Here is a 21,735-nt window from a genome sequence, read left to right as displayed (position 1 = left end):
TTGGGGTCTTGTTCCATCCCATGCAGCATATTGTATTTATAACTCTGGCTCTTCCTCTTCTCTCGGTCCTCCTCTTCTTACCTCATTACCTAGTCTCACTACCCTATACTTTACAAGGATACAAGGCTCCTCATGACATGACAAACTGAATCTGCAAGCAGTTACAGATCATCGGTCTGCCTTGTGGCTTGAAAAGAAAAAACTGCAAGTGATATAGTTGTTTCTTTTGTCTCTGGCAGTACTCGGCTTGTAAAAAAAAAATTAAAAAAATGAAGTGAGGTTAGAAGTGTAAAGGCCGCTGAGGGAATTATCCTCTTTGGAAGGTAGCACAGTTGTCTCTTGACGTCACACGCGACACATTGACATCAGGCATGTAAAAGACAGACTGTGTGATTGTAATGCTTTTATTAAGAGGAAGGGCTATCTGTACACTCTGTGCTCACTGTCTGTTTAGCAGCAGGTCCAGCCCAACAGATAGCTGTTTTGTGAAGTCGAAGCTTCGCGCCACAATCTCACTGAACTGTGAGCTTTCTGAGCAAATAGGCCTTCGAGGAAAAATGAGGGTTTTCCTGTCGCAAGAATTTCCACCCACAAGGATCCATATCCTTTTGTTGCTGTTGTGCAGCTACTAAGTTCCATAGACAATACTTTCTGTCTCCATTTGCTCTTTGGGGTTTTTTTTTTCAGATGTAAATATTTGACACAGAAAATGAAAGGAAGAATTATGCTTTGGGTTCAAATCCACCACTGCTGAGGAAAAATATATAGGGGAATTTGCCAAAAAGACAAGAAAGTGCATGATGTTGATACGCATTGAAAGTTGGGGGATTTCCACCATCCCATTTAATTTCCTAGATGTTTTGTTTTTAGGTTGTCACAAAGCAGAAGAATTCCCTGGTGCAGCATGATGAAAATATTTTGGAAGGTAAAGTGGTGGTAAGGTGGTAAAATCCAAAAGGGACTAAAACTCAACCCAGAAGACCAAGTTTTTGAATCAAACAGAATAGAATATAGATCCCCCTTTTTGTCCCACAGTGGGGAAATTCAACAGCAAAATGACAGGATGTTGAGGCATGCAGGTTCACAGAAGGATGAAATATTAAAATAAATGAAAACAAAACAACAAGCTGTACAGTAAGAACAATATTACAATAATGATAATTTTCCCCGTTAGCTGGTCAGACTCCTCATTATCTTGGGCGTACATTTGTTTTGAACCCAATGCAGAACGACATTGACGGTGTTTTTGTCATGATCGGTGGTGGCAAGTGGTGACGACTGTGCCCAGGGGTCGGGACCTCCGGCGGCTCAGGGCGGCAGTAGCGGCGGGGTCCCGACTCCTGGCGGGCAGATCACCAGCCTCGATCCCCTCCAGGGATTAGGGCTGGATGGAGCCTCCCCAAAGAACTCCTCTGCTCCAGATCCCCGCCGTGGCCTCCGTCGCGGCCTTTGACGTCCGCTGGGTAAATCCAGGTCCGAAGCGAGACCCAATTCCTCCAGCAGCAGGAGAGAAGGCAGGATCTCTACATCTTTGTAGAGATCAAAGAGCCAAGCCAAGCCTCACGGGCCTTAGCCGCCTCACCTTGGTACTGGTCGGGTCCTACTGTCATGAGTTGTGGGTGATGCCGGTGAGAGAGAACGCCGAGACCCAGATGATGATGATTTAATAAAGAGAAGCTCAAACACAGAACAGGCGGCAAGGCAGGAACGCTAACACACAGCTAATTACCGGTAGCAACTGAAAAACTGAAGACTGAATACGAGAGCTAAACCAACACAGGACAGTTCGACTGTGATGGCAAGCAGACAAATGACTTACCACAAGGATCCCACAAGGAACACAGACAACAGGTGGGACCAAATACACTGGGAGGGTAATCACAGGAACGAGACACAGCTGGGATCAATCAAGACAGCACAGAGACTCAGGGGAAAACAGGACTACACACAGAAAGAAACTCAAACTCAAAACCCAGAACCTAACAGTTTTAACATTAACAGAGACAGACCTTCTCATCCAACATGAGTGTGTGTCCTCACTGATGCTCTCCTGGAAGAATGAGCAGACTTTCACATGAACAGAGTCTTAAGACTTGTAGACAGTTTTTCCCAGGAGTGTTGAAATTGTTGCAGCTGCAAAGCGTGGATCAGCATCGTATTAAAGCTGTATTTTAGCCCTGGGATGTCAGTAAGGTTCTTGATGTGTTCCCAAAACTTTTAGCAATATAGTGGGTTTGTGACAAGCCAACCTGAGCAAACGGTCCCGCCCACACTAAAACAAATTGTAGTCTTTTGCACCGCCATTGTGAAAACACACATTAAATGGTGCCTAGCAAACATTTTCAATGAAGAAGCTTTTATTAAAAAAAAGCTTTTATTATTTTCCGCACCTCTCATCCTTCTGTGCTTGTAAGCTGCGCCGAATCTCTAATGATTGTTGTTCTCCACATTCGGGTGTGATTGACGTCAGCCAGGGTTCTCGCCACTCTCATTTCAAAAATCTGCGTGTGACATTCTTGCACCACAGCATCTGACTGCTATCCGCTGTTGCCGTGGAAAGCACTCAAACTGTGGGAGCCTTGATATCAGAGTTTATCTGGCATTTTTCAGGCATTATCTGCACGAACTGCAGTCGATATGCTGGTGTTCTTTTGCACGACAGGTTCAGACTTTTCACAGGGAAAGGGCGTCTTAAATGGTTGTGCAGTTGTTTCTACTTTGCAAACTTCCATTCAGAGCAATTTAATGGGGGGAGGGTTGGAGAATTGTCGCTGCATGTGAGTTTGCAAAGTGCATCTGTTATGAAATTCTTCAATAAAGCGACATTTTCAAACTTTAAACCAAACAATTTAATAGTTCTTTTATTGCTAAATGTTTGAGTTTTGCTCATCTTTCTTTGATTCTCTCTGGTTTTTTTTTTGTCCTGTAGATTCGCTACATCTCACAGACACAAGGTTTGCCAGGCGAACAATTACTAAATACGGGGACAAAGACAGCACGGTTCTTTTGCAAAGAGTCGGACTCGCCTTATGCAGCGTGGAGACTGAAGGTGGGAACTGACAAAACATGGAACAGTATAACTCTGAAGCAACAGATTGTGGTCCTATTTTGCTTACTGCTAAAGATTAATGTCATAGATCAAACCTTAGCTGCTTTTAAAATTGTACTGTACTTTTTATTGGCAAATGCTTGCAATTCCAATAGGACAGGAAATGATGGCCTCAAGATACAAGTCATACTTGAGTTTTTAAAGAAAACATTTGTTCGCAGTCTGTTTGACGTGGTTGCTGCTTATTTATGTCTAAAATCAACTAGCCATCATAGTGTGAATCAAAGATTCTCAATGTTAATGTAATTTTATTATCATCAATAAACCATTTTATGAGGGCATGAACTGCTAAATGTGTGCCAGCAGCATGTGCAGGAAGTGTTTCACCACATTTCTGTCTGGGATTCTCATCGGATGCTTTCTCGTTCTGCAGTCAACAGATGAACACGAGACGGAGACGGGAATGAAATCAAAGGAAGCGAGGAAGTACATCTTCAGCTGTTTGGATGACATAGCGCACGTATGTTTAGCTCTTTGGACTGAAATGTACATGGCAGGACTTTCTGTTAGGTCATAAGAGGAAAATGACTGACATCACTTTGAAGAAAAATCTTTCCCCTTGTGAAATTCCAAGCTTAAAGTTTATAACGTAAGCTTCCAGCGGGCACTTCCTCTGAGCTGGCAAATTCCCCTGCTTTCTATCAGTACTTTTAAAATTTTTTTTTTTTTTTTTTTTTTTTTTTTTGTTGAGATTTTAGGAAATTCATATACAATTTGTCATAATTGACCTTTTCATGTTCTGCTAAAATCCTTCCATGTCACAAAACTTATTGTAATGTTTTATTCTTATTAGAGATTCGCCAACAATTGTCCAAAATCACATGGTTTTGCCGTAAATCCACGACTGGCTGGTCGGAAATTGAAAAATTTGGATCCTATTTGGATCTGTGAATGCCTCGTATCCATGATGCTAAGTTGGTTAAAAGGAAGTCAGAGAAATTAAATTAGTATTCTCTGACATGTTGAGTGTGTCTGCCCTTCATTCATGCTATGAGAGGGCAAACTTTCAGCAGATAGCAGGAAAGCTGAACAGTTTGCAACAAATCTGAGACCTTTGATTCCTTTGAGCTTTCTACCTCTTTTCTACAAATTTGGATTTTGTAATATTGGCAGCTTTAAAAAATTTTTTTATGGCTATAACAAGGTTTGTGTTCTCTTGGGAGTTGTGCCAACTGCACGTTTTGCTAAAAAAACAAAACAAAAAACAAAGCAACCATTTGTATTACAGGTGAACTTGATGATGAATCTGGAAGGTTGTGACTTGTTAGCGGAGAAGGCTGACCGGCGGGAGTTCGTGGGCCTGCTCAAGAAGATGTTGCTGATCGACGCAGAAGAGAGGATCGCCCCTGCCGAAGCGCTCATCCACCCGTTTGTGACGATGCAACACCTGCTCGACTTCCCCCACAGCAACCAGTGAGTCAGCTGGGCCTCGCATTTTAAGACATTCTGCAGATTATTGCGATTGCTTCACATACCCTCTCTCCTGTCCGTAGTGTGAAGTCGTGTTTCCACATCATGGACGTTTGTTGGACTCGTCCCACTGGGTACGAGGCGGCCAACAGAAACAAAGGTCCTTTCGTTAGACCTGTAACTACAACCACTGCTGCCTCAGCCAACCTCCCCTTCAGTAAGATCCCAGCTGTTCACACTCAAGTAAGTTGTCCAGTTTGTTTTTAGTAGCAACTTCCACTTCTGTGTATGGACATTTGTGTTTTGCAAACCCGTGCAAGAATAATTATTAGATCAGCCAACAAATATGCATGTTCTCAGAAGATTAATAATTTCTTCTGGTAGATAACAAATGAGTAAAAACAAAACAATTCTTGGAAACGGAATGACGGAGTAGCAAATGCTGCAGGTTCGTGACATCCAATGTTCTGTTCCTTTCATTTGTTCCAACACAAATGAAAGGAACAGAGACTGATTTCTTGCTTTTATTACCCATTTTGTATGCCGTCTTGCCTGTCTTATTGCGTCCTAGCACTGCTGTCATGGCAACAAAATCACGTCATGTTTCTGAGGTCATGGCAACAGTACAAATCACTGTTGTTGGCGAGAAGAAAAGAGGAGACGAGGCTCCCCTAACCTGTTTTGTTTTGGATTTTTATAGTGCTAAAACGTCTCAACATCTTTACCTGAAAGCAATCATGCTGAGTTTAAAAAAACTAGAAAGATAAAAATATTTACATATTAATGTTCTTTTGCAGGCAGCGAGAAATATTAGAAGTCTCATGTTGCTTTCCACATGCATAACTACATAGGTTTGATCATTTCCAATTTTAAGCAGTATCTAATACTGCTGAGAAGGCGTTTGTAGGAGAAGGTCGTAACTGATTTGGTCTAACCCATATGAAAGCCTGCTTTGTGTTCACCATCATGTGTATGGGGGGTGGGGGGGGCTGGGCTACATGCAGTAGCAGTAGCAGAACAATATAGCCCTAGTTCTCGTAATCCTTTAAATGTGATTATACCCGGGCACGAGAGCAGGGTTAGCAGAGAAGCAAAAGCACATGTTCCACTATTTAAAGGATCTGACCTGTTTCCACTCAGCATTGTTAGCTCTCCTGGTAAATGTCCAGATTCAACAAACAAGGCTGACCTCGGCAGGCCAGCCTTAATAAATCAATCCCATAAAAAGTAATTTTTTATCAGCTTGGACATGCGATGATAGTAGCAAAGCCTTGACTTGATCACTTTATCTTAAAGAAGTGGGCTCTGGGTATGTTTTTCTGTCTAAATTTTAAACTTGTCAGAACAGCGACTTTGTTGTCAGCGTAGATTCGAGGTCCAACAAGTTCTCCTTAATTCTGTCCAACTGAAACTCAAACTATGTTCATAGAGCTGTCGCCACCTACTGGCAGAATAAAATATTTATGTTGCTTTTATCCTGTTTTTTTAGGGTTTAGTTCCATCTGCGCCGTCAGTAATGCACCATGGGATACCACTGCAGACTGGTGGTGGCCAGTTTGGGTGCAATGATTCGTTTCAGCAAGCTCTCATTCTGTGTCCCCCGACAATACCAGGTACTGTATGGGACTGTCAGTCTCGTTGTCACTTTTATAAATTGTGGGGTTTTTTGTTGTAAATATTAAAAGGTCAAACATCCTGTTAATTGCATCTTCAGGTATCCCCACTAATACTGCTAAACCAGCTGGCTACTCTGTCCGTATGGAGGCCTCTGTACCTCTGGTCACTCAAGCACCATCAATCCAGCCATTGCAGATCAGACCTGGAGTCATCACTCAGGTAGGGGGTGGATAAGGATTACACTAATAACTTAAAGCATTCATACCCTGGAAACTTTTCTTTTAACATTTGTTTCATTACATCGCAAACCAAAAATGTTCAGCTCTTTATGTTAACAATGTAAAATGGTGCATAAGTGTAAAGTGGAAGGAGAGAATACATAGTTGTAATTTTGATTTTGATTTTTTTCACAAATAAAATGGGAAAAGTGTGCCATGCATATGTTTTCAACTTCYCTGATTTAAAGTGTTGTGAAAATATAATTTGCTCTGACAACTTGAGACTGGGGCTGCACAGGGGCGTGGTTGGTAGAGCTGTTGCCTTGCAGCAAGAAGGTTCTGGGTTCAATTCCCAGCCCTGGTCTTTCTGCATGGAGTTTGCATGTTCTCCCTGTGCATGCGTGGGTTTTCTCCGGGTACTCCAGTTTCCTCCCACAGTCCAAAAACATGACTGTCAGGTTAATTGGCCTCTCCAAATTGTCCTTAGTTGTGAACGTGTGTGTGCATGGTTATTTGTCCTGTGTGTCTCTGTGTTGCCCTGCGACAGACTGGCGACCTGTCCAGGGTGACCCCGCCTCTCGCCCGGAACGTTAGCTGGAGATAGGCACCAGCAACCCTCCCGACCCCACTAAGGGACAAGGGTGTAAGAAGATGGATGGATGGATAGAACTTGAGACTGAAGTTTCTGCCCACTCTTTGCAAGCCGCCTCAAATTTTCACATTTTGGTCTCAGTCTGAAAATGCCTTGATCTAAAGCTTTCCATTGTAACTCTGCCTGTATATCCAGGGTCGTTGCCCTTCTGTAAGGTTAACTTTGACCCCACTTTCAAGTCTTTTTGTGGTCACTAATAGTCTGAAGAAAAACATCCCAACAGTATAATTCTGCCACTCCCACGTTTCACTGTTAGGATGACGTGTTTCGCAGCGATGTGCTACTTTTGCTCCATGTGTAGCGTTTTGGTCTAATCTGACAAAAAATAAATTTGTGTCACGTGTTTGCTGTGTCCCCTACGCAAGATGTGACACTTCTCTGTAACGCTCTCTTATTAAGTGCCCGTAGCCAACAAAGAACAGCTGCATTTCTACTTAGATTATCTTTCACACAGGCTCTTTTTTTTTTTTTTTGCAAATAAGTGACTTCTGAAAGAGGTTGTTTTGCACTGAATTTTATTTAGAGGTATTAAATTAAAAGAGGCCGAACTCACGTGCGCATCGCACACTCAGACATTTACCTGCAAAAGTTTTGAAAATCTTGCATATTTTTTCCCGTCTCTGTGCTGCCTTGTGTTGGTCTATCACATAAAATTTTCATAAAAAATATTAAGCTGTTTCGATTGTGATCTGACAACATTGTTAAAGTGCTGTGAATATATTCCCAAGACAGCTAGTATTTAGGCTGAGAGACTGAGGTAAAGTGTACCCCTAAGTAAAGTAAGTCAAACATTCAGTTGTTATTTTCCGACACGCTGACAGGCCTGGTCGAGCCGTGCCCAGCAGATCTTGGTGCCCACTTGGCAGCAGGTTACGTCTGTCCCCCCACCATCAACCACACTGGCTTCTGACACTGTGACTGGCACACAGAGATTAAGTGACTGGGGGTGAGAATCCTTTCTATTTTAGTATTACATATTCTTGATGTAACATACTTTCATTGTGAAGCTTTATATGTATAGCCTTGTACTTTTCATTTCTTTACTTTTGGTTGCTATGCTTAAGGAATGGATGTAGTAGGCTGAAGCTGTATTGTTTCCTCCCCTTAATGTTAATGATGTCTGACTCAAAGCTGACCCTTTGACATTCAGAATTTTGTGCTGACGGCTTTTGGCTTTTATTTTTCTTGCTGCAGGAAAGTGCGTCCCCATGGTAACCATTTCAGCTCCATGATTGCACACCCTCAGCCATTCCTAACCAACCAAATGACCATGTCCACCCACCAGCCGGTCAACATAGGCATCGCACACGTGGTGTGGCCACAGCCAGCGGCAAACAAGCGAGCAAAACCTTGTGTGAACAGGTGCTTCACGTGGATTTTCATCCTTAAGAAAGACAGGAAAACATGCACCTATGGGAACCGACAACATTTTTTTCTGTTCGTTGCGCAGGGGCAGCAGCACCTCCCAAAACACAAACATCCAGAATGTGGCATGCCAGTCCCCAAAGATGGCCGATACAGCAAAGAATGTGGAGGAAATTGAGGAGGAGGGAGCCAGATGTCAAGAAGAAGGGCGCACCATAGGAGAGGGACGAGTGGAGGATCAGGTCGAGGAGGACGACGAGGAGAGCTGCTGCAAAGTGGAGCCGGACTGCGAGGAGCTCTCGGTTTCGCAGGAGCAGCGGCAGGAAATGTTGATCTCTGGCCTCGCCAGCCCGACTGTTAGCGTCATCAGTATCAGCAGCGATGAGGAGGAGGACGCACAAAGACACTCAATGGGCGAGTAAGTACTGAGCATCAGGCTGAGTTTTCTGTTTCTTGTTCTCCACAGGCTTTTGCATCTTATTTTTACTCTGCTTACCAACACACAGGTGTAAGGGCAGTGCGGATTGTGAAGCATGTCAGAGCACCATCAGTATGGAGAGAGTATGTTCTCTCAGCAGTCCAGACAGCACGCTCAGCACCAGCTCTTCAGCTTCAGCCCAGTCCAACAACTCCCCATGCAAACAACCCAATAGGTAAAGCTACTTTTGATCACGTTTTTTTTTTTTTACATCCAGGGCATTTTACGCGTTTTGAATTCAACAGAAACAGCTGATTTGTCAACCTCTTCCAGCATGTCGGATGACGAACAGGAGAGCGGTTGTGACACGGTGGAGAGCTCGCCTGCCTCGCACAACTCCGGCCACAGCAGCAGTCCCTTTACTGAGCGCCGCTACATCGCCGACAGCAACCAGAACTGTGAGCCGCGTGTGGCGTGCGTTGCCCCCGAGACTGAGCCCAGCAAGCCTACAATACGCACCGTTGTGGTGCCTCCGATGCGGGTGCAGAACAATAACAACTGTTCGATCAGCGAGACACCTGGAAACGCAGGTAAACCTTGAAGTCTTAAGGTTGAAAAACAAGAGAAATGCATTTAAATGTTTGTTATCCTTAAAGGACATATATCATTATTTTTGCGCCTAACCATTGACTACCATTGTTACTCTTAACCCCATCAGCCCTCTCGTTTCTTCTGACGACAGAGACTTGCAGTGATTGTGCAAGTCTCACTCTTTCTCCACGTGATCCACGTGTTTTAGTCATGAGGGATTTTCTCCACTACCGTGATGAAGCTGACAAAACGTTGTTCCTCTCCATCAGAGCACTCAAACTCTGTAGAAGCATATGTAGCTAGTCAAAAATACTCAAAGACATCTGATGTCAAATGTTATCCTTCCTTTGGCTCAGCCACAGTGGGAAAAAAAATGCTGCTTCAGCAAATATTCAGTAAATAATTTGGTTTTTTTGCCGTGATAAACTTAAAGTTCCCAAACAAATGTTTTGGTGTCTTTGGTGATTTGGATGTTGACCACTTGAATTATCAGTCATAAACCTAAACTGTGTTATGTCTTCATCACTCAGTTTTTGTTGTTTCTTCTATTTATTTAAGATTTCAGTTGTTTTCTAATCTTGGAACACAAATTGTTTGAAACGGAGGAACTGGCTTTGACTGAGCGAAGAGAACTCCGTCCCGCTGACTTTTGATTTCGGCCACGAAGTTCACCCATGTTTCACTACATAGATGATTTCTATGGAAGAATTTCTCACTACATTAATTTATCTGTTCTTTTTATCCGGAAAACAATGTGTTCTGTGGTTTGCGAGAGATGTTTTGGTTTGAAACAATATATCAGGGTTCACAGATACAAAGCCACAATTGTAACAGGGCGTGACTCAAAAGCTTCCTCTTGTTTCTGAAGAACGTGTTTGAATATGTGAAGGTTGATTTTATTTCTTTGTGTTTCAAACTAACATTTATGGCACTAAAATATGTTACATGTCCTTTAAATTTGTATTTATCCACTGCCGTGGAGTAGGACTCAGGTACAGTTTCCAAACATTTCTGAAGGAATCAGTGTGGTTTGATAGAAACATATTTTCCCTCTAATATAAATTACAGCTTGCAATAACTGAAATAATGGGACATCTTTCCATCTTGTTGCTGTGTTGTTTTTGATGGTATTATCCACTCAGACAGCTGCCAAGTGCTTAAGTACGTTGTGCGAGGTCAAAGGTCTGGTCAACAGTGCTGCTGTCTGCTCCACAGGTCACATGGCCTGGGATTATGCTGTGTTAGTAGGCCACAGAGGTTCTCACAGGTGATTATGGGTTCCCTGCTGTGACGAATCTGCTCTGATTTCTGATGTGAACACTTGCATGATGTCTACATTTCTCTAAATCTGAGATCTGCTGAAACTGTGTGGATCTGCACTTCTCAAATCTGCGTAGTACATGTGTAATAACCGTCAAATGTTCAATGCTCTGAAAGAAAAAAAAAAACTAGGTAAAAGTTTAGTATTTTCTTGCTGTTTTAATAAAAACTAATGTTTGAAGTGTAGCTTTTATGCTGTTATGCATTATCTCTGTGGGCTTTGTATATGCTGTGAAGAGTAATTAAAGTATGACTTTTTTTCCGAGTTTAGAAAGTGAAGTGTTTGGCTTTAAATCCTAAAAGAAAATCATACGGACTCATTTTTGCTTTCGTGCCAGTGGCGTATCTCTCCCCTGCCTTTAAACCACTACAAATGAAGCCCAACATAAAAGGGCACGTCTCTCTATTTCAGTGCCGAAAGATTTATTTATAGCAAACAATCTGACCCCCACCATAAGCTTTATGATCAAGCTTAGTTAGAAACCTCTCCTCTTCTCCAAAAACACTTCTATTTATACCCATCTATGTTTTAAGCTTTGGAACTGATCCCACACAGCTGAAATCTCTGATAAGCCCACAGAGCTGCAAATGTTTCCAAGTGGGTACCGAGATATGCCGTGCATTTGCAGTTGTTGCAGTTGGATACATGCTCCAGCTCAAGTCCTGTTTGCTTGTTGTACCCTTTCTGACAGCAAGACCTGGGCACCAGTATTTCTGTATTAACGTGTTACCCCCTCTCTCTCTCTCTCTCTCTCTCTGTCTCCTGTTACATGACCTCTCTCGGTCTTAGAGTCTTCGTGCCACTCCAGAGGGCGAGGCATTCCTGGGCGACAGCATCACCACTCCACACCGCTCCTCAACAGGCCGCAGAAAATCGGCCCCGTGTTCCAGCCCCAGCAACAGCAGCCTATGGGCTTTGGGCAGGTGAGGGAAATTCGCCAAGAAAATCAGTGTTGAAAAGGAGAGTAATGGCTGCACTTCCACTCTGTTAAAGGGGTTATTAAATGCAGAAAACAGTTGCACTTCATCAGTCGGGCTTAATTTTGCAGCACTGGCATCGGTCTGATGAGAGCTAATTAGATTTTATTGAGTGCAGCTTTGTTATGATGAGCTTAGTATCTCTTGGTAGAAAGACACGTTTCACCTTCTTAAATAGATCAATGACAGGAGTGCACATGCTCGAGCTCGCAGAAAGCTTCCTGCACGTCCTCGCAAATCTAATGCAGATTTTTGCTTGTCATCTTTTTCTTTTTAAACCACTGCCAGTTTAGGGTATTAACTTGGGCGGTTGTGACTACATGTGGGCAGTCAAGAGGCATAAGGAGAACATTTGAATTGCAAATGTTTTTTGTTTTTTTTAATTACTGAACAGCTCCACTGTATAGCATTGTGTCTTGCTTGTTTCAAGTGCAAAGATCAGGCAGTGTTTGCCATGATCTGTGATTGTAAAGTCAAAAACTGAATGAAATAGGAAGTGTTGTTTTCTATGTATTAAATGAACAACAAAAACAAACTTTTTAAATGGATTTATTCCATTTGAACTTATATTGAGTTGAGCAAAGACTGAAACTGAAATTCTGGATCAGTGTGAGAAGCCTGTAAAGTAAACCATCCATACTTAAAGTAATAAACATCCTCAAAAGTCTCAATCAATCAATTAAACTTTATAGCAGACTCTCGTGCATAATAACACACAAAATATAAATAATGGAATCTAAGAACACACATACAAAATCACACGCAAAACATAATTTAAATTGATCAATTTAAAAACAAACAGTGCATCCTGAAACTGAGTGAGTAGCAGGAAGGAATCTGTGCGATTTGTGATGACTACAACGATGTTGTTTGCAGGACAGATCAAAGGTTTTATGAAATGTACGTTGTTGGAGGTGTTTTAAATGTGCAAGCACAAAGCAGCTTTAGTCAAACTGAACAGAAGCTACAGCAATCTTTCTAAATATCATTAATCGTTTCTAAAATGATCACAGGAAAATTTGTCCTGCTGGGTTCTGCAAATGGCAGCCCCAGTTCATTTTGTCTTTTTTGTATTTGTTTTTTTTTTATACCATCACTTCTCGGCTAGCAAGTGTCGCCTGCATGAATAATAAAAAAAGAAGCCAAGACTATATGCACTACACCACAGATGTGTTCTTCTCTCCCTCAGGTCCAGCATTTCACTTCATGCCACCAAGAATGGAACGGGAACTTTGCCAACCGGCGACCACAGGCGTACATCCCTCCCACCATGCATGGGCACACCTTCACGCTTTCCCACAGCAGTCCAAACCACACAACAGGCCCCCACCCCCACCTTGGGGGCCACCCGCATTCTCAGCCTACCCTGTTGTCGTACCCTCCGTCTGGCCCTCTGGTTACAGCGGCCCCCGTGGCCCACCTGCTGGCTTCCCCTGGCGCCTCCCGCCCCGTCCTCCAGCCCACCTATGGCATATCCCACCCGGCAGGCATTGTGCACCAAGTGGCAGTGGGTATCAACCCCCGGCTGCTCCCCTCCCCCACCTTGCATCCACAGAGCCAGTTCAAGCCCCTGTTCCCCCCGCACTCTTACATCGCCTCACCTGCTTATGGCAGTTTCCCCCTCAGCCCCACCAAACTAAACCAGTACCCCTACATCTGAGCATGGCTCTGGTACCTTTCCTACCACCTGGGGGCTAAGCAGGGCAGCATCCCATCCTAAACCACAAACAACATGGTTTTCATTTCTAATAATAAAAAGAAACAAAACAAAACCATGGCACAACCACAGAGAAAACAAGCTATTTTTTGAATCATGTCGACTCGGTTGTAATTGAACTTTTAAGCTTTAAAAAAAGAAAGAAAAAGAAAAAAAAAGAGTTCCAACGGTGGAGATGATCTGGCAAAAATTAAGAAGGAAATAATGTATGAATGATTGAATGATGGAATGAATGAGTAGTTAAACTCACACTTAATGTGTTTTGCACATTTGATATATCTTTGCATTGGATCTTCTACGAATACTCCTCAAGACAGATGAATAATTGGGGTGTTGTTGAATAGTTAGAAAAAAAACCCCGGTCCCAGCTATTTTTCTACATTGCCTTCTTATGTGTGCAAGACACATCCGTATTTGTAAAGCCATCCCAGTCTCTAGCTCTAGATCGACAGATGCACATGTTGTCCACGGTGTATGTTGTACTGCGTTTGAAGTATTTGTACCTTTTCGGTGTCTTTTGATGTTCGCAATGTCAAGTCAGTTATCCGATTTAAATAGGGTTGTTCATCACGCTGCATGTGGTCTTGCATGAGCAAAAATGTAAACGGAAAGATGCATAGACGTTGCTCTTATTGTTTGTGTCACAAGACTCGCTGCATTGTATAACTGTCCCCCAGCCATAGTGCCTTACATATTTGAGGTTGTTAATGTTACTACTTATATATGACTATATACATGAATATTAATGTACTGGACTGCAGCACTTGAAATTCCAATCAGTCGATGCATCCTATGTGTGAGTATATATATGCACACGTGTATATGTTCCATGCATAGCCTGCATGGATGTGATGTATCGCGGACAGCGGTGCTTATTTTTCGGAGTCTTTGTATATTTCAGTGTGTAGTGAGTTCCTTTTTTCTGTTCTCTCAAGAAGAACGGCATGCTTTGCTGTTGCGAATGCCTGCTGTTTCCTTAAACACGTTTGATTTTTGATTTTTTTTTTTTTACCTCTCTGTTTCCGAATGAACTAGTGTACAAAGTGCAAGTACTGGATATTGCTTAACATTTGATAATCACTTTCTATTTAGTGAAACTCTTACTACTAACAGTATTTGTACTGTTTAAAAACGGCAATACAATCTAAATAGTCGTCGGTTATATATTTCTTTGCTTTTTTTTTTTTTGTCTTTCTAATTTTATTTGGAGTGTTTTCACTTTGTTTTTAGATGTGTAGAAGTGTGACGGGCATGGCTTTGATTAGGTAAGATTTAAAAAAAAAAAAAAAGAAAAGAAATGCAAATTCGTTTTACGGTATGGAATATTCTTAGCCTGAGCAAACCATGCAGTATTTGATATACACACATATATGACATATATTATAGAGTTAGAATATTTAGTACAGATGCTTGTTAAGGTGTGAGGTAATTGTGTGCAATTCTCTTGTTTATGCATGTGTGACAAAGTTAACTTTTCCCCTTTACATTGACACCATTTGTTAAAGGCGTAATGCTTATGAGTGTCAGCTACTTATTTTATACATTCCGTCAGGGAGAATATATATATATATATATATATGAAGTGCTGTGTTCTTGTTTTCTTTATTCATTTAGAGTGGTCCTCAAAAAATGCACACACCCCTGTTCAAATGGCAGATTTTGCGATGTGCAAAAATAAGAGTATGTGAAAGCTAAAAAAAAAAAACTCTTGTAACTTGATTGCATATCTCTAATTGATTCACTTTATTCACTTTGTTGAAGCACCTTGTCAGTCATTTTCAGTCTTTCTAAGTTTACCCAAGTGAGTCGGACAAACCAGAAATGAAATTCAGCTGCTTTGTGGGATTTGACCTTTTGTTTGTTTGGTCACTTGCATCCATTAAGTGAAGCCCTAATTTGCAGAGACGTTACCTGGAAAGGATTTTTAACTGGCAAGACAAATTTCACCATAGTGGAGGTGTTTACTGTTGGGCGGAGAATAAATAGGACAATGAGGACTTTACACACACTGACGTTTTTATCAAAACTACTTAAAAGAAGAAACTGAAACTGGTCAGAGAGTCTGTCAAGAGACTAACAAACAACACCAAAGGAGCTGCAGGAATTTTCAAAGTAGTGGCTGCATTTTTACTATATCTTGCCACAGAATCAAGTAGAGTCTGATGAAACTACATTTCCATTTTTCTTTTGTGACTCCAAATTCCATGTTCAACATAGCAAAGAGATCAAAAGAACATTGTACCAACAGTGAAAGAAAGATGGCTGCAGTGTTTCTTCTTAAATAGAACGGATGTGTCGAAGTTGATGAAACTATAAATGGTAAAAAAAAAATAAATCCCAAAATGTTCATCCAGAAAGGTGAAGATGAACAGTTTGTTTTTCAGCACAATAGTGAATGTGGGCATGCACCCTAAACGACAAAAACAATTACTTCACTGTTAACGAAAAGAAAATCTGATTGGCTTAGATTGGAAACCAGAATTAAATTTGACAAAAAAATCTGTGGGGGTTATGTGAAGAAGGATTGGGGACGAGAGATGTTTTCATAATCTGAGAGGTTTAGATTGGGCATAGATTAGTCAAGACGTGGCATACTGATGGACTACGGGAGACTGAATACTGACATTAAATCCAAAGACAACATATTCTTTTAAGGGTGTGGATATTATGGCAGGCAGGTTGTCTTTTAGTTCAATTTTACTCAACCCAGGCCTTTTAACATGGGTGTGTTCTCTTTTTGGGAGCCAATGTTTTAATTTGTTGTGTGTATTTTATTTTATTTCCCCCCTCCTTTACTTCTGTCTTTTGTTTTTCAAATGACGTTGCTTGTGCAGCACCAAAGACTGTAATTCATATATTGAGCAAGGTAGCTATTCTGTTTGCATAGACCTCAGTTATACTGTAGTTGTAGAATGAGGTTTTGTTCAAAGAAAAAAAAAAACAGAAGTTATATTTAAAAAAAAAAAAAGAAAAAAAAAGGAAAAAACAGCTGATGTTTTGTCTAGCTTATTGGGCAATTAACAAGTCGTATCATTTCTTTCTTGAATGTATCATAGATAAGCTGCTATATGATGATTGCCACTTCTCTAGCTGTGAAATTAGGTGATTTCTCTCTGAGTTTAAACCTAGCGTTTTGTATAGGTCCCTAATTATCTGAAATAGAAGTGGTTTTGATTTCTGTGTTTGCATTCATTTTCGGAGTGTCACTGTAACTACTGTATTTGCTGATGATGAACATTAGTTGGATTTGTTGTTCCTCGGGGTGCGTGTTTTTTCAGCATCAGTATTTTATCCTTATTAACCTCTCGGGCTCGTCACTGCATATAAATGATGTATCGATGTAACTTAAGTTTTGTATGTTTTCATATCGATGTTTTGTACACATCTGAAGCTGTAGCTTGCAGGATTGATTTAACTTTCTCATTGCACAAACACCGTGTTTTACCAGTACTCTTTTTTTTTTTTCTGAGTTATGGGAGCACTGTGAGATACCAGAACACAAACAACACCAAAAAATAAAATAAAATAACTACGAATCCAACGTGCCCCTTTCACATTAGACACTTGTTGCAAAGCTCTTACGGCTAGCGAGGCTTGGAAATGTTCGATTAAAGTAAGAAACGTGAATTCACCCCCGATGCTTTTTGCTCCAAAACAGTTTTCGCAACTTGTTTTATGTCAAAAATGATTACAAGTACTTACTGCAACCTTTTGTATCTGTTCAATGTTCTATCTGCTTAAGAGTATCAGTCGGATATTCTAACCTGCCTTGCGTTTAGATCGCTCTCCCCTTTATGAGTGACTCATATCAAAGTGTTTTTGTCAGCGCGAGGCGGTGGCCGTTGTTATGTGTCCTTTACTGAAACTGCGACAGTGTAAGCAGCACTGTGTATGTGCCTTGAGATCCAGGAAAGCGAACGAGCGAAGAAGGCAGAAGAATCCAACTCCACGATCATGTAGGAAGTCTCTTTTAGCGGCCGCTTTACCAAAGAGCGAGGGGAAGCAAATTCAAAAAGTAGGACTTTTTTTTGTCATAGAGTCGTGCCAGAGAATTTGACTCCTGATCCGCTCCTCTCTCAGATAGTCCACGAAAAAAAAAAGCCTCTGTGGTGACAACAGGCTGATAAAAGAAAACAACAAAAAAAACCCACAGTTAAGACTTTGAATGATATGATGCATGGTGATCTTCAGATAGTCACTCTGGCTGAACAGCAGATGCAATACTTTCCATTGTGCGGTCGTTGCACCACAAAGTGTTCTTAGATAATCTCCACGCTTTACATTACCTTGCATGAACACATGCACACTTCGCTTCACTTTCGTCTTCTGTCATGCAGATTGAGGCTAAGTTGGAGCAACTAGAGCACAGCTGACAACACTGGTCTTTTAAAATCAAAGAAGCTAAAGTTTTTTTTTTGTTTCTTGTTTTTGTCTGGTTGTTGATTTCGTGCTCCAGATGGAAACTGCTCTCTACACTCAAACAACGACCCTGATGCATCTTTGTGTTTTTAGAGTTTTTTTTTTTTTTTTTTTTTCTTAGCCGTTTGTTTTACTGATCACATTCAAATATCACTTTGGGAAAGAAATCTTGTGATGATGAGGCATGAACTAGATACATTAGCGCTTGAGATAGGTCCCCAATAATAAGCATGTGAAATGTAATCTGTGTTTTTGACTCCCTCGAAGCTTATTCACCAGCAACGCGCCTGCATCGACTCTCCCGGATTTTGTCACACAACCCAATGGATGCAAGAGGAGAGAAATCTTTACAATCGTTTCCATTTTATTTTAATTGACTGAAATCTTTGTTCATGGATTTTTGGGGGACTGTGGTCACGTTTAGCAGATAACACAGCTGTCTGTAAAATGTCCAGTTGTTGAAATTACTGATTTTGGTAATGACATTATTGTCCTTTCGAACTTTTACTTCAGGGTCTCTTATCGATCTAAATGTGCTACTATGTAACTCTTTGATTTGATTGAGCAAGGATTGCTTTTCTCAAGTTCTTCTTTTCAGTCTTCTGGTCATCTCTCTCAATTTCAGAGTTAATTCACACTGCAAGTTATGGAATCACCTGTTTAGATCGCTCTTCAATTAGACTTTATTATGAAATCTGAACTGTTACTGTTTTAATACCTGTAAAATTTTTGTGGCTTTGTTTTTATGTTTTGTTTGCTTTTTTTTATTTTATTGTTTTATTTTATTTTTGATTTTGTGCTACACTAGTTTGCCATGTAGCAATTGCACTGTGCAATATTTACAGTATGAGGACTGGGAAAACTAACTCTATGGATGTGATGTCTCTTATACAGTTTGCGATAGTGTTTCCTCTCTAGTTCTCAGTGATTTAGGTGTGACCAAGCCTTCTCTACTTTGTCACATTAAGCGGGTTTTCCAGGTGACTCTTTTGGTGAGTGTCAAAATAAGACTTTATGGTGTATTATTGTTAAAATTCACTTTGAATTAAAAAAATCTATTGATGCAGCCCTTTCTGTGTCCTGACTCTTCCTCCATCGCCCACGCTCTCTTGTTTGTTCAATTGCTTGTAGTTTTGAATTGTTTTTGTATGACAGAGCAATTATCTAAACATCCTTATTTGTGCATTTAGTTTAGACACATATGCATGGATGTGTATTTAGTACTTAACTTTCAATAGTGAAAATACAGTTTATAAAGCACATTTATCAAACTGAATTAGGATTTAATTTAATTTCTGGGAGGTTTTAATACACTCAAATCATGTTTTGGTCACTATTTGCATAAATTTTTATATTATTGTACTTTAATATTATTGAGATAAATTACTTTTTAAACACAAAGTTAGTAATATTTGTTGTGTTTATATTATGCTATTTAAAAAAATTATGTTAGAAATTATGGAATTAAATAGATCAGAAGACTATTAATGTTTATTATGTGTCTATCCATGTTGATAATTTGAATATTATACAATAATAATAAGTTTTATGATATGTTCACATACAATTGTAAATAAAGGTCAACTTTATAAGTGTCAGCAGTAATATTTATAATGTTAAAATGTACAAAAATACTGATTCCAAAAGTTTCTGTTCAACTGGGAATTAGAAATGTCATCAACTTGTCTCTTTTGTGAGTCAAGGGCGCCATCTTGTGGAGTTAAACCGGTACAACAACCACGGCTGTAAATGCCTTCTCTCGTTGTGCGAACATCAAGTCTGATGAGGTTGACAGTGGCTAAACTATGAAATTACATTCTGAGCAGAAGTGTGGCTTTTGTGTGTGTGGTTTACTTCCAAAGCTGAACGATGCCAGTAATGCAAAAAGAATTACCTAAGCATTGGCAGTTTGATCCACACACACACAGCCAGCAGAGGGCGCCCTGCAGACAGGTCAGCTTTGACTTTCTATACAGATGCTATTTTGTTTCAGCCTGGCCAGAGGAGTAGAAGACCTAAATGAGCCACCCACTCGCCGAGCTCCGTGGAAATGTGCTCGCTTTGGTGGTGACTGAACGTCCTCTGCACGCAACTCAGTGACCGTCATCCATCAGGAGCGGGTCTGAGCGAGCCACTTCACCTCCAGCGGCTAAATGTCAAACCTCTGGGCAAAGTGAGAGCGCCACTCTGCGCCACACGGCGATGATGGGTGGACCAAGCGCAGCGGAGCGATAAGGGCGCATTTCTTGATTTGCCTTCAACGTCGCGTATCCCCACTTCCCCTCGTCCTTCTATCCAGCCCTGGACACACGACGTGACCCAGTGACGGCCGTGTTTCCCCCCCCCCGTTCACACACGTGGATTGATCCAATGCATTATTTACGAGCGAAACTTCAGCAACTTGTCCACTGGATATGGCTCCCGGTGTGAGGAGTGATGGGCGGGCGGGTCATCCCGAAGTACCGGGAGCCTGCGGGGCAGACGCCTATGATGGATGCTCACCGCGCAGGAGGGAAGCCGGAGGAGACGGGGGGAGGAGGTGTTTGAGGAGCGGTTTGCAAGCCGGAGCAGCGGGGATGCTCGCATACCGCCTGCTGTCTTTGGCTCTGCTGTCACTCCTTGTCCGGTGCGCTGTGGCCGCAGAGGGTAAGCTCAACGCCGAGCAAATGCGCTCCAACACGCTGAGGCGCATGCTGATCTGTTGCACCAACGTCTTTCTGCGTTAAGCCTGCCCCTGCATGTGGTATTTACTGTGAACAAGAATGGAGGGAAAAAAAGGAAAAAAAAAAAAGAGCACACTGGGTGGAAAATGGATCTTTTGTTTTACACAGGCAGCGTTTTGTAATCCACTGCAGGGTGCATGAATCCTGGGCTGTGCAGATGGAGCTGCGGTTGGGTGAATAGCTTGATAAATCTTTTTTTTTTTTAAAGGAAGGGGTAAAAAAAAAAAAAACAACAAAAAAAACTTCTGACATTTAACCATCTCGATGGTTAAGATGCTGCTGTTGACATACGCTTGATTGCTGTCATTGACTGACCTATTGGCGGGTAAAATAACCTTAAGGACCCTGACATGTCAGTATTTCAGATTGTGGTGATTCTGGCTATCTCTCTCCTACACCTGCGCCTGCAGCCATTTAACTTCTTTGTCTCACTGATCTGATTGCACTGCACAGACGTAGACAAGCTGCACTCATAGCCATTTCATCCTCATCCCTTTCCCCCCCCAGTCCAACTTTACTGCCTCGTTGTACTTCTGTTACAGTTTCCATTTAAGTTACATTTCCACTACAGGGGTTATTAAACAGTGTCGTTGTTTGTAAGGAGCTGCAGGGAGTTATTCTGGGAATGCGGTGCATTTACAGGGCAGTCTGTTTTCAGAGCATCTGGGACAGCACTAATGACACACATTCTCATGGCCCATTGTGGGTCTGTTTGTCTCAGTGGGCACGCGAGGCAGCTGAGCTAAGTCGGGCCGACTTCGCTGCCGTTCCTTCCGTCAACGTTTTGAGCAAGTCTTTTCCTGTGAAGGACGGTTCCTCTCTACAAGTGCACTGATTTGGCAGCGTTCCACTTTGCTCGTGCAATTCCTTCTGCCTCTTCAGCACAGATGGCCCTGAAGGTCTCTGCATGCATCCACAACTGAAAGGAGAGCAAGACAAGATGCTCCTTTGCAGGTGCTAAACAAACAGTGGCGCTCTTACCCTTTTCCGGGCTGCAAACTGTGGTGTCGTGGCTGTAGTCTCACCTCTCGGTGATGCACTGCTACAGTAGCACAGTCTCCTCCTCCTTTTCCTCTTCCTCCCATCGCTTTCTCGTCTTCCTCTTTGCAGTCAGCACATCCATTCTTAAACATAAGTGCAGCAGCACCTGAGCTGCTAAATATTTGGTGATGGTACCGCACAAGACCTTTTCATATAT

General features: G+C 41.7%; 2 protein-coding genes across 5 annotated transcripts in view; both read left to right on the top strand.

Annotated features, from left to right (window-relative positions):
* The window catches only part of hipk3b (homeodomain interacting protein kinase 3b), a 41,977-nt gene extending 23,095 nt beyond the window's left edge, over positions 1-18,882 (top strand). For 3 of the 4 annotated variants that reach the window (XM_008405882.2, XM_008405885.2, XM_008405884.2), the window contains exons 4-17: positions 2,930-3,049; positions 3,483-3,569; positions 4,338-4,522; positions 4,603-4,762; positions 6,009-6,132; positions 6,234-6,355; positions 7,828-7,952; positions 8,201-8,368; positions 8,457-8,789; positions 8,878-9,024; positions 9,123-9,379; positions 10,596-10,647; positions 11,491-11,624; positions 12,868-18,882. In XM_008405882.2, the coding sequence (XP_008404104.1) occupies positions 2,930-3,049; positions 3,483-3,569; positions 4,338-4,522; positions 4,603-4,762; positions 6,009-6,132; positions 6,234-6,355; positions 7,828-7,952; positions 8,201-8,368; positions 8,457-8,789; positions 8,878-9,024; positions 9,123-9,379; positions 10,596-10,647; positions 11,491-11,624; positions 12,868-13,376 (2,523 nt within the window). In that variant the 3' untranslated portion in view covers positions 13,377-18,882. The remainder of the gene's footprint in view (positions 1-2,929; positions 3,050-3,482; positions 3,570-4,337; positions 4,523-4,602; positions 4,763-6,008; positions 6,133-6,233; positions 6,356-7,827; positions 7,953-8,200; positions 8,369-8,456; positions 8,790-8,877; positions 9,025-9,122; positions 9,380-10,595; positions 10,648-11,490; positions 11,625-12,867) is intronic. The other variant, XM_008405886.2, reaches the window with a different exon arrangement.
* A 659-nt stretch (positions 18,883-19,541) lies between these two features.
* kiaa1549lb (KIAA1549-like b) overlaps positions 19,542-21,735 on the top strand; it is a 63,020-nt gene continuing 60,826 nt past the window's right edge. The window contains exon 1 of the mRNA XM_008405887.2: positions 19,542-20,460. Coding sequence (XP_008404109.1) covers positions 20,229-20,460 — 232 coding nt within the window. The 5' untranslated portion in view covers positions 19,542-20,228. The remainder of the gene's footprint in view (positions 20,461-21,735) is intronic.

This window comes from Poecilia reticulata, linkage group LG3 (genome assembly GCF_000633615.1).
Source record: "Poecilia reticulata strain Guanapo linkage group LG3, Guppy_female_1.0+MT, whole genome shotgun sequence".
In the NCBI taxonomy this organism is placed as follows: domain Eukaryota; kingdom Metazoa; phylum Chordata; class Actinopteri; order Cyprinodontiformes; family Poeciliidae; genus Poecilia; species Poecilia reticulata.
This window is presented reverse-complemented; position numbering and strand designations above follow the sequence as displayed.